This window comes from Dendropsophus ebraccatus, chromosome 1, assembly GCF_027789765.1.
Source record: "Dendropsophus ebraccatus isolate aDenEbr1 chromosome 1, aDenEbr1.pat, whole genome shotgun sequence".
Classification (NCBI taxonomy): Eukaryota; Metazoa; Chordata; class Amphibia; order Anura; family Hylidae; genus Dendropsophus; species Dendropsophus ebraccatus.
Window position 1 is genome coordinate 68654216 of NC_091454.1, and position 12862 is coordinate 68667077.

Consider the following 12862-nt stretch of genomic DNA (forward strand, 5'->3'; position numbering starts at 1 on the left):
ACAAAACTAAATGCAGAATAATAATAATAAATTCTCATGCACCGCAATGTGATAAAGGGAATTATAGTGACATCTAGTGGCACAAAAAAGAAGCTGCAGTTATTTTAGTTTTATACACTAGCTCAAAAGCTATAACCAAGTCACTAGTAAAATATATTTAAAATTATATATTGCAATACATTAAAAGATTTCAGAAAGAAGCACAAGTAACATTAAAGTGTCACTGTTGTTTATTTATTTATTTATTTTCAGAAATCAATAGTACAGGCGATTTTAAGAAACTTTTAATTGGGTTCAATGTCACTAAAAAGCAGTTTGAAGCTCTCCCCTCTGTCTTCATCATTGTGTATGGAGAGGGGAGGGGTGGAGGTAGATGAGGGACCAAAGCAGGACAACAAAGAGTTAATTTACAGCTACATCACCGGCTATCTCCTCTCGCAGTCAGCACTGACCTCTCTCTGCTGCCGAATCATCTCCCTTCTCCCCCTTCCCCCCTCTATAGAACAGACAGGGTTGTGTCTGATGCAACAAGTCACAATTTCCCGATATTTTGCAGTGAATGGAAAAGAGGGGGGGCTGGAAAAAGTCTTTTTGAATGCAGATAATGGCATATTTGCCTAATAAACCAAATTACAAAGTTCCTTAAAAACGCCTGGACTATTGATTTCTGCAAAAAAAAAACCACAACAGTGACTCTTTAAGTACACAAATAAGAGTACCATATGCCAATCCAGTTGGCACTACTGCAATTCCTATCCAAAGTCCACATCCAAAACATATATGTGCAGAGAGCTTAAAGCGACTCTGTACCCACAGTCTGACCCCCCCCCCCCCAAACCGCTTGTACCTTCGGATAGCTGCTTTTAAAGTTATTGTCCTAAAAAACAACTTTTAAACTTGCAGCCCTGTGTCAAATTGGTGTGGCCTAGAGTATCGATGCATTAGGCTTGCACCACCTCTCCGTCCCTCCTCCCCGCCCTCTTCACCATTAGGAATGCTCCAGGCAGGTTTTTTACTATTCATCACCTGTCTGAACACTGCTCAGGTGCCTTAACAATCCAGCTCATGTGCAGTGTTCACACAGGTGATGAATAGGAGAAAAAAAGGAGCGTTCCTAATGGTGAAGAGGGCGGGGAGGAGGGACAGAGAGGCGGTGCAAGCCTAATGCACAGACACTCTAGGCCACAGCAATTTGACACAGGGCTGCAAGCTTAAAAGTTGTTTTTTTAGGACAATAACTGCATCACCTGCCAAATGGACCCCAGGACAGATCTTGGATTAAAAGCAGCTATCTAAAGGTACAAGTGGTTTGGGGGGCAGATTTATTTAAAGCGACAGAGTTGCTTTAAATAATGGAGTAAATGATGGTGCTCAGCTAGGTGGCCAAAAGTGGAAGCGGAGAGAATCAAGAATATCAGATAGGTAGGGATTCCAGGAGTTGGGCCCCAGCCAATGTTGATGGCCTATCCCAAGGATCAAATCTGATCAATACTAAATTCATACAAAATGATACGCGAGATAAGAGAGAGATTATTCTGAAATTATGTTCTCACACAGAACAGAGCTTTCTGCCAGCAAAGTCATTTTATTCCACTGTTATCGAAAATGTTGACATTACCTAGTGAGAGATAAGTAGTAAATTTCCAGATTTCCTCTATAGTCTTGAAGGTAACAATAAAAATATCATTCTGTGCTTGGATAGATACTAGCCGGGCAGACAGCTCCTAAGAACAGCAATAAAAATAAGTTTATAAAAATTTAAAACACATTATGCAAATTAGTGGGTTTGCAATGTAATTGTAATATACAGTATATATTTTTTTTTAAATCGCATTTATATAGAGGCCCATGTCACCTGCCACCAAGCCAATGCTATGTAAGCTATAACCATCATGTTACAGAACAGGAAGAGCTGAGCAGACTGATGTATATCTTTGTGGAAAAAGATTCAGTATAACTTGTAACATGTTAGTTAAAGTCCCTGTTCTTTCTATGTTAAAGGAGTACTCCATACGGGAGACGTTTTTTTAACTATGGCTGGGGCGATGGTGGATTTAATCAATGATGTCAACTTTAAGGGGTATTCCGAGAAAAATTTACTTTTAAACACTCTTCCGCCATACTTAGCTCTTTCCAACGCTCCATAGGAATGAATAGAGCCGCAGGTCACATGGCGACTTGAGGCTCTATTCATAACAGAATCGGTGGGTTCCGAATCGGCCGGGGGGTTCAGGGGTCGGGCCCCCTGCGATTTCCTACTTTTCCCGTAATACCCCTTTAACTTACCGGCTCCAGTGCTCAGGACCACATCCAGCTGCTTCAGTACCCAGTCACTTCCTGGTTTGAGACTGGATTTGAAATGTTATGCTTTAGGCTTGCTTAGTCAGTCAGCGGCAGGGCCCCGCTACAGCTTTAACTGGCTGAGCGGGCCTGAAACATCACATCTCAAGCCCAGCCTCAAACCAGGAAGCGACTGGGGACTGGAGCAGCTGGCTGTGGTCCTCAGTACTGGAGTCGGGGAGGTAAGTGGACAGCATTGTTTATATCCACCCCCTCCCCAGCCATAGTTAAAAAATGTCTCCTACCCAGGGTATCCCTTTAAGGAGTCCAGTGGACAGTGTCACACACTAGACTGGCTGTCTTAGCATGGAAACAGAGATTTCACTAAATAAATTATGAGTCATACTGAATATTTTCATCTATCAATCTTTCATTTTTCATCTATTTTTCATCTATCAATCTTCTCAGCTCCTTCTGCTCTATACCATAATGCCGATAGCTTAGGTAACATTTTCATAGTGGCAGGTTCCCTTTAAATGTTTACATTAAATAAATAGCAAAATGAGTTGATAAATTAGCTCAAATGAAGTCAAATTCTCACCAAATGAGTATAGAACAGTCCAATGCTGATTTCCCAAAGCTACACCAGCAAGTACAGTATAAACACTGGAAAATTCAGCCACTATTTTACTCTTGTGAGATTTTCTCCCGATATGCCATCTCTTTTTAAAGATAAAAATAATGCAAACAGGGCCGTTTCTACCATGAGGCAGAATGAGGATTCGGCCTCAGGTGGCAGATTCTTGGGTCCTTTAGGGGGCGGCACAATTCTGCCCTGTCATTTCCGCAAGTCAGTGTGACCTACCTAAATGACAGGGCCGGCACTGCTTGCTGAGCTCTGCTGGGACTGCTGGCTCCTCCCTCCCCCACATCACATGTTGGGCAGGGGGGGAATAACACAGGTCGGAGCCCTGACGGATCGGCCTCCTCTCTGCTGCTGTCATCTCTTCACTTTCCACACAGGAGCAGCAGTAAGTTACTGTAGGGGCTACATGAGAAATTGTTCTGGGTCTATGAACAGCTCTGAACATCACTCACATTACTGTATTTGCACCTATTTGCCAAGTATTGTGGTAAAATTGCTGCGATTTTGCACAAATTCGTCAGCCTTTTGTAAGTGATGTGTCAGGGCTGATGAGGCCAAAGAGATATCACAAACTATCATTATCTATCTGCAAGGACCTGAAATGACCTTCCTAATGATGTCTTCAGGTCCTTGCAGGTAACATATAGAAGAAATCTACATACAGCATACAGGAGAAATCTACTTACAGCATACACCAGACGACCTACAGAGAGGAGGGAATAGTGACTGGGTAGGGGGCAGTATAAAGGGAGCAGCATGTGTGAGATGGGGGCTATATATATGGAGGATGCCATAGGGAGCAGTGTATAAGGGAGAGGGGATCTCTGATGTTAACAGTGTTACTGGGTCTCTAAGCCTGGCACTATTAGGCTCCAGAGCAAAACTGGCAGAATTCTCCGCCGTGGAATCCTGCCAGACTCCCTGACATAATGACAGTCTATGGGAGGCCTGTGCGGCTCCTCTCTCTGCGCTGAAGAATGGACAGTTTTACACCATGTGAACGGAGCCTTAGGGGGTCTCCCTCTGCCACCACCCGAGTCTAAGACTGGTACTAATAGATGTAGTGTAAACTTATCGTATACAGTTCTATATGTGATATATTCATTTCTGGTACTACTGCTGTATAGTTCTGCATGCAATATGTTCACTGTTTATATACAGTCTTTTTTGGGGGAAGGCGCAGTTTCCATTTTCGCCTCAGGCAGCAGAAAACCTAGAATTGTCGCTGAATGCAAAGGCACTATAAAGTGATAACCATACTACTATAATGTTTTGCTCTTGCTGTTTATAGTATATCAAGCAGAGGGAAAATTTTGCAATCTTTATAGTTGGATATCAATAATGTCTTATAATAATGTGCTTTTTAGTGGACTATACCATTACATTCCTTGCCATTGCAAGGCAGAATACAGGCTGGTATTACCAATAACAGTATACAGATTCCAAGTTGCATCTCACCTGTATAGCTTCTAAGAATGGACTACTATGGGATGGAATGTAGTCACTTTCTTCTTACTGCACATGGTGACTTATGAATGGTAAAGTACAGGTCAACAAATACTGTCTTGGTTACTGTTATGAACTCTGCTTAGCAGTTTCTCTATGGACTTTGGCCAATGTTTTCTGGCAAGGTGCCCACACTTGCTGACCTTTGTATGACACAGAATGGAATGAAAGGTCTGTACTGCAGCCCAGCTCTGGTATTACTGAACAGAAAGGCTACTGGGAGGAAAGGACATTCCTTTACAGCTTTAGTTGTTTCACCTTTATAACAAATAGAGACTTTTTCTGCTGGGATATTTGTAACTATACTTATAATTGTTTTACAGTTCCATCAACATTTATTGCTGGACAGTGACACCCAGTTATATTTCTGCTGCTTATGTACACATTTTATTTAGTATTTACTGGATATGGCGGGTTTTTGTAGAATACACACACAATTGCTTCATTGCTACACAATGGGGAGATTTATCAAACATGGTGTAAAGTGAAACTGGCTCAGTTGCCCCTAGCAACCAATCAGATGCCACCTTTCATTTTCCCATAGAGTCTGTGAGGAATGAAAAGTTTAATCTGATTGGTTGCTAGTAGGGATGGTCCGAACTCCGTTCGGATCGGGTTCGTACGAACCCGAACCCTCGGTAATGATTCCCACTGTCTGCCCGCTCCGTGCAGCGGGCAGATCCAGCGGGAGGACCGCCTGGAAAAATGGGATACAGCCATAGCCATAGGCTGTATCCCATTTTTCCAGGCGGTCTTCCCGCTGGATCCGCCCGCTGCACGGAGCGGGCAGACAGCGGGAATCCGATGCCGAGCGTTCGGGTTCATCCGAACCTCGGCGGGTTCGGACCATCCCTAGTTGCTAGGGGCAACTGAGCCAGTTTCACTTTACAGCATGTTTGATAAATCTCCCCCAATAAGTTTCCTTTTTTAGTTTAATAAATTAAACTGTGGCTTACAAATATTTTTTTTTTTACTCTACCAGGTTCAATAGTAACAACAATTCAAACACATATGGAAGAAAGAGGTGTGTCTCCTGAAATGTCCGCAGCAGATCGGCATGCCTGAGTGTTATGGATGTTAGACATCAGTTCTGAGCCTGTTTGTGTGCTGTGTTGGACTATTAAAAAACTACAACACAATTATTGAAAGTTTCAAAAGTTAGTATAGCCTCTTTATTTAGAAGTCTCGTGTGTAATGAAGTGAAACAATTGAGGTCTTTATCATAGAACAGCACTATGGATAAGGGGACTATCCACAAGAACTTTCTTTTTTTTTCCAGCAAACATTTAGGCCAGGTTCACAATGCGTTTTTTGATCCGTTTATAGAAAAAGGGATCTAAACAGATGTTTTCAGGGTTTTTTGGTCATGGTAAGTACATGGTAGATGGTAAGTACATGTGATGACCATGACTAAGGGTGCCATGTGCAAAATGTCCAAATGCTGACTAAGATTTGTTCTTGTGGATACAGCTGAGCTTGCTGTTACATGGTGCTGGCTCCTGGATTCAGAACAATTCAAGATCTGATTAATTAGAAACATAGGAACATAAAAGCAGAAAAAGACCACCTGGTCTATCTAGTCTGCCCTTATATTATTTCTTTTCTTATTTTTTACCAACCACTTCTGCTAGAAGTTTCTTCCAAGCATCTACTACTCTATAACTTTTGTATAAGAGCACTATGGCTAAACAATATGTTTGTTATTGACTTTAGTTGGTGTCATACACACACCATGAATATTACCTATGAAATATCACAGGCTCTATTATTTATTCTCTATCGCTGATGTTATAAATGCTTATAATATTTTTATTATAAAAATTATTTTTATTGAGGTTTTTTTGGGGCAGTTGGGGGCTGCTTTTATTGATTTTCATATCTGTATTGGGTCTGTATCTTGCAATTGCAGTGAGCTGTTGCATTTCTCTGTGTTTTTGTGTGTTTGCAACTTCAGCCATAGGAGAGCTGATCACATTTGTCTTTTTTTCTGTATAATATTTTTATATTGTCCAGTTTGTACCAAAAATATCTGTCTCTCATCACACATTCTTTACTAAATCGAATCACTGTACACCCACAATTTTAGAGATCTGCATGTATCTGCATCTGTCATATAAGCGTTAAAACATAACATATTTGAAAACAATGATAAAGTTTAATTATCATTATTCTTTACAATATAAGTCTACCTTGAATAACAGCAGCATTTCCTTGTTATCATTTTCGAGAGCCCAAAGAGTCTTCCTAGCTGCCTCCTGCAGAGGGACATTAGGGCCCAGGGTGGAGCGTCGCAGGATGGAAAAGGACAAGGAGATTTCTGTAGAAAACAGGAAGGGCAGAAACAGGAGAGGAAACGAGCAGTGTTTACTTGGTAACTGTGCTGTGACAGACAAAATACCTGAAGAGCTAACACAATACCAACAACCCCTATACAGTCTTATCAATGTCATGCTTTCTGCTTGCACTGGATCCTCTACAGGGTTGCAGTGGGCTCTCTAGAGCCAAAGAATTGGAAATCAGTTCTGTATACCTTTTTGTACTAAAATTAAATAGGCTTTCGTTCACAAAAAAAAGCAAAGGACATATATGCAAAAAAAAAAAAAAAAATTGCCACATATTCAGCACTAGATGCATGTGAACAGTATGATGCTGCTGCAGGTTCAGTGACCTCCTAGCTAGGCAGCATAGGAAACACACACACACACATCACAGATGTAGACTTGCACAATTGTTTGCCATTTCCGGGCTTTCTTTATAACAAATGTATTTAAAACTTGGCGACTATACATGGAGACTATACAAAACTGTCCAACTGACTGTTCAAATTGGGCAGGTAGTGGGTAATAAATAATGCTATCTCCACAAATCATAGGCAGGAGCCATTGAGAGACTTTAAGGTCATGATAGCAGGAACCAATAATATGTTTGGTAAGAAAGTTTCCAGCCTAGATGTGTCTACATGCAAAGACTAGTATATACTACTTCAATTAAATAACCGAGTTCCACTCATCGTAGTATCAACATACAGTTCCACAAGTTTTCAAGGAATTCCTTATAAATGTTACACGTGCCGCACAGGTGAAGGAATGCCAGTCAAGCCTCCAGTGTATTGAACACTCAGCCTAAGCTTACATGCTGAAAAAATGACTAAATAAACCATGAGTTTGACATCTATGTGATATACTCATGTGTAACATTTATAAGCAATTGCTTGGAAATTTGTGAAACTGTTCTCCTAGCCTTTACCAAGGCCTTGAAGTTTTTTTTGCAGAACAAACTAGACTGTTGGCACACAAATTACCTTTTTGCCCAAATCTTTGCTCAATTGACGCTTCCCTTCTTCCTAAGATAAGGCCATTCAACCCAATTGCATTGACTTCTCTGGTACAGTGATGGAAAAAATATTATTGGTCTGATCCAATGGTGGTATAGTGTGCGTTCCCTTTCCTGGGACCTTTTTCTAGACACAGATATTATTTGCCCAATAGTGAAAAAGGCTGAAGAGAAAAATCATGGTTCTTAATTTTACAAGACAGCCCTTCATAAAAAAGACATCACCAAAGCCTCACTGTTCCATGGCAATTCTGATGCCAGGGTACGGAACTTGATGGCAAACTGACTGTGGAATCCAATTCTGTTAGGCACAGCAGGACAGATTCAGCAGAAGAGGTGCAACCAGGTTATTTGTAGATCCTCCAAAAGGTAGCCAGGATAAAGGTAAGGAAAACACAACCAGGTCACCGAGCTTCCTGGTTAAAGCCTCTTCTGAGTAGGGAAATTACCAGGTTCCCTAATTTGACTGCTACCCTTAACCCCCCCCCCCACACACACACACACAAACACACACACACACACACCACCACACACAAACACACACACACACCAAGCATTTAAGCACTTAGACCTGTGCATGCAGGCATTGGTTGGTGACTGCCTTATTTGTAATGATGGCCGGACCATAAGAACAATGAAGCACTTTGCCTCTCTGCAATTTTGTCTCGCACCCCCTCCTGATAGTGTGTAAGCTCATGCATGCGAGCAGGGCCCTCACTCCTCATGTATGGATAACTATATGTATATCTCTGTAATGTCTATATTTGTCTGTGTATGTACCCCCAGAATTGTAAAGTGCTGCGGAATCTGTTGGCGCTATATAAATGAATAAAAATTATGAATTATTATTACTATTATTATTATTATTATTATTAGACTCCATGCCAGAGGTAACAATGGTGGCAGAAGCAACAACTGGAGTAGCAGATGGCTACATTGCATCCAAGTGATTGAAGATTACCTGGAGGAGCAAGCCTGAATAAATTGTCATTGACATAAATTGTCAATAATTGACATATTGTCATAAATTGTCATAGTCATGTTGGACTACTTGTTCAGCCAGTTCGTAAATTTCTATAGACAGGGTGGTTGATGTAGCAGTGCTTCTGAAATTTATGGCCTGCTGGTACTGTTACAGTTACTGTTATGTTTGAGCACTGTGGATTCTCTAAGCCACAATCTGTTTGGCACTGACTAAAGAGAACAAATACCCATCGACTCTTTAGGAAAAAAATTAATGCCTCCTATAACTTTTCATTTTTATATAAAAAAAAACACATGCAAACACACATATCTGGCATTGTTTTTTCCATACCAAGCCAAACTAAAAAAACTATACCGTTATACTACATGGTGAATGCTGTAAAAAATTACTCTCCAAATTAGTGTACCACGTGGTAAAGTGGAGGGGCCAGATCACCTGTGAAGGAGATGAACAGAGACATTCCTAGGTGGCAATAAATAAAATGAACTCCTAATTCTTATTTCTCAAATATAAAAACCATACAGCCCAAAATGGCATAAGCACACAGAACAGAATGTGAAGTCATGTATATGTGGGCATAACTAAAAGCCACAGAGGCTTGAAATGCATCAATATGCAATTTCTCATGTCTGTCTTGATCTCGTTTAATGCCCCCATTTAGTTGTAATTCCCCTTGGGACCCCACAAAATAATAATGCAAGTTGGTGCTCCCACTAAGAAATAATGCCCCTTGGTGCTTCCCACATAGTTTTGTTCTTTAGTAACCCCGCTAAATAATAATAAGCCGTAGTTTTGCCACTCAACACTGGTGTCCCCTTTCCACTCAATACTGGTGTCCCCCTTAGTACTCTGGCCTTATAGTTCTCCCCCTGGTGTACTGTGCCCCTTAGTGCTCCTCTATGCATTACTGTGCCCCTTAGTGCTCCCCCCATGCAGTACTGTGCCCCTTAGTGCTCCTCTATGCAGTAATGTGCCCCTTAGTGCTCCTCTATGCAGTACTGTGCCCCTTAGTGCTCCTCCATGCAGTACTGAGCCCCTTAGTGCTCCCCCCATGCTGTATGGTGACACTTGGTGCTCCCCAGGCATCACATTGCCCTTACACTCAGTATTGTGCTTCTACTCTCAGTAACAATAGGTCTTTTCAGTGCCCCCTTTGTCTGGTGATGTATTATGGCCCAGAAAAAAAGAATCGTGCTCAGCTATCTCTATTACTGCTCCCCATCTCTGTAGCCTATGAGCCAGGATTCCCAGGCAGGAACAATGATGTCATATAATCACCTGCCTGCCATCCAATGCAGGAAAAGATCTCAGCCCAGCGCCTCATAGGCTGCTGATGTGAAGTCCCTGCAGTCGAGATTGGCAGTCGCTTAGAAATCTGGGATAGTGGGCAAAAAATCGAGGGCTTCCATTCTTAATGCCTGGTGCTAGCAGGGTAGTTAGGAACAGAGATCAGGATCAGGTGCCAGTTGTCTGCTACCATTCTACAGCCACCCTCAAGAGGAGTTGAGGCTGGATCAGGACTTCCTCAAGTAAAATGAGAAAATAATGCAGCTCTAAACCTTAGCATTCTTATTGTCTCTTATCCTGCATTCAAGCCCATATAAGCACTTTAATTCAGGTATAAAGCTACAAGCTTTATAGATGTATAATCATTTCTAAGCTGTGCCCTGTTGCTAGGGAAACAAAAATATTGTAAAACAAATGTTTCTTTCGAGCCTCATGTATAGTATTTAGATAGTGGAGAGATTTAGGCAGCATGAATGTTCTGTTGCTTTTCTGATCTTGGAAGGCACAGATAAACATGATTTGGACAGAATATCTGTATAAAAATATAGGAAACAGCATTAGTCAATGCTTTACATGTATTTGAATAGTGAATAGTTGTTAAAGTAGATTTTACTTTAAGCAAAGTGACATGAATTTAAAAGATATCCATGTAGCTGAATAAAGCTGTATGTGGTCACTGCAGGGAATACGTACAGTTACACAGAGCCTATTCAAATGAATGGAAAAACATGTAACCTATTGTACTGCTGCCTACAGACTCCAGGAAAAGAACATTTTAAGTAAGCTAATTTTTTTTCTATATGTAGTTCTGCAAAAACCTTTCAGAGGTGAAAAAAAATCTTTTTGTTAAGTCTCACTGCCGAGGCTCATAGAGGAAGAAGATAGCAACACTATGATGTCCGTATGCACTAACAATGAATATGGAAAGAGATAGTCCCAATAGAATCTATAATCCAATTTTCTAGAAAGACTCTCCTTAGCTAAGACAATTCTCCTCCAAAACAATGTCCAGTAATTTCCATATTGTCACTTATTTTATAATCCCCATTTAAGGCCCTTTTTCTGGATTATTGGCTGAAAGATTGATTATTTCCTTGTGAAAACAACTAGGAGATCAGCCAACAAAAGCTTGTTTGTTGGTTGATCACATCTTCAGTTCAGCCCTAAGGATCATTGTTTGTCCATATAATACCTCTATGTAGACAGAAAACATGCCATTGACAGTAACATGTGCCATCAGCATGGAAGCCAATAATCCCAAGAATGTTCCTGTGGCCAATAACTCCCAATATTTGGCCTATGTAAAGGATCTTTTCAATGAGCGCTGATTAACATGTAGATTGTTCTTGTATTGGCACTTATCTGCACCTTACCTTCCTAACAATGACAGTAATTGAATGAAGAACATTTTTATGTATATCACATACTATCTGATTATTGTGTCCACTAATACAAAATGGTGACTGCTGTAATCTGCCATTTTTGGTTACACTGTATCAATAATGACTTCATGTACACTTAGGGTACTATTACACGGAACGATAATCGTTGTCAGCTGGCAGGCCACTCTGAAGTTAGAGCGCGCGGGACCCGTGGAGAAGAAGACCGCAGCAGCTGCCCTGGAGCATGGATAGGTAATGTATGTAGTTTAACAAGGGCTGCAAGGACATCGGTAACGATGTCCCTGCAGCCCTTGTTTAACGATTATCGGGCCGTGTAATAGGTCCAGTAAACGAGCGACGATCTAGCAGATCGCTGCTCATTTACAGGTATTATTGGGCCCCCATCGGCCCGTGTAATATCACCCATAGTCTAAAGAGTGTAATAAGAATATAAAACTCTTAGAATAATTTATTACTTTACTTTTATAACCTGTCCATCAATTTAGAGCAAACAAATGTAAAGATACAATAACATTACATATTAGGGTCAGCAATAAGTAGTTATTGTTAGAAATAATATAGAGATAAATATAATGATTATGGCTCCAGATTGATTTTTCTACTGGATCACCTTGTCTATCCAGCCACTTACCTGAAGTCTATGTACAGTGCAACTGTTACTAAACTACTATCACCAGACCTATAGCTTTTAGAGATATTTACTTACTGTACATGCTCATACATTAAAATAAGCTTACTCTAGTTTTCTGTAAAATAATATAGTCTTGTTGCTTATATCATACAATGTTTAAGCAACACAGAGCCTTAAAAGACTCATTTGAAGAATGTGTCTGGTTTTACACCAGTTATTACCAGTGACATATCCTTCTCCCACTCCCAGGGAGATAGTTTCCTTCCCCAGTGGGGTCTCCTCTGCCACAGAAACTAGCTCTGAATCCTCCAGGTCATCTATGGAGACAGAAAGGATGGATATTCTTCAGACAAAACTGAAATAGCCATTCTTGCAAAATATACCAGTGTTTCGAATTAAAGCATTACTGTAATTAAAAAAAATGTTCTGAATAACAATGTATTTGTTAAGATACAAAATAAAAAGATAATTAATAATAAAAAAAAAAAAAAACTTTTGACAAGTCAAGAGACATATCACAAGTTGTATTGGAATCTGGTTGTTCAGGTACCCAGTGACTGCTAGAATAAGTTCTGAGAAGCGCCCAGCTGAGTGCTTCTCCACCCAACTTGTTGCAACTCCATAGACTTACTATAAGGGCTCGTTCCCACTGAGCAAAAGCAGCTGAATTTCTGCGCTGAATCAGCGCTGAAATTTCAGCCGTTAAAATAGGTGCAGAGCTAATTTCCATTGTGTTGAATGGAAATTCTGCTCTGCAGTTCACACAGTGGAATTTCCGCACTGAACTAATC

The 12862-nt window shown here is 40.7% G+C and overlaps 1 protein-coding gene across 1 annotated transcript in view; it reads right to left on the bottom strand.

The window, feature by feature from the left end:
• The window catches only part of SH3TC2 (SH3 domain and tetratricopeptide repeats 2), a 71370-nt gene that overhangs the window by 42769 nt on the left and 15739 nt on the right, over positions 1-12862 (bottom strand). The window contains exons 3-5 of the mRNA XM_069972330.1: positions 12293-12388; positions 6622-6749; positions 1619-1724 (exon numbers count right to left, since the gene is read on the bottom strand). Coding sequence (XP_069828431.1) covers positions 1619-1724; positions 6622-6749; positions 12293-12388 — 330 coding nt within the window. The remainder of the gene's footprint in view (positions 1-1618; positions 1725-6621; positions 6750-12292; positions 12389-12862) is intronic.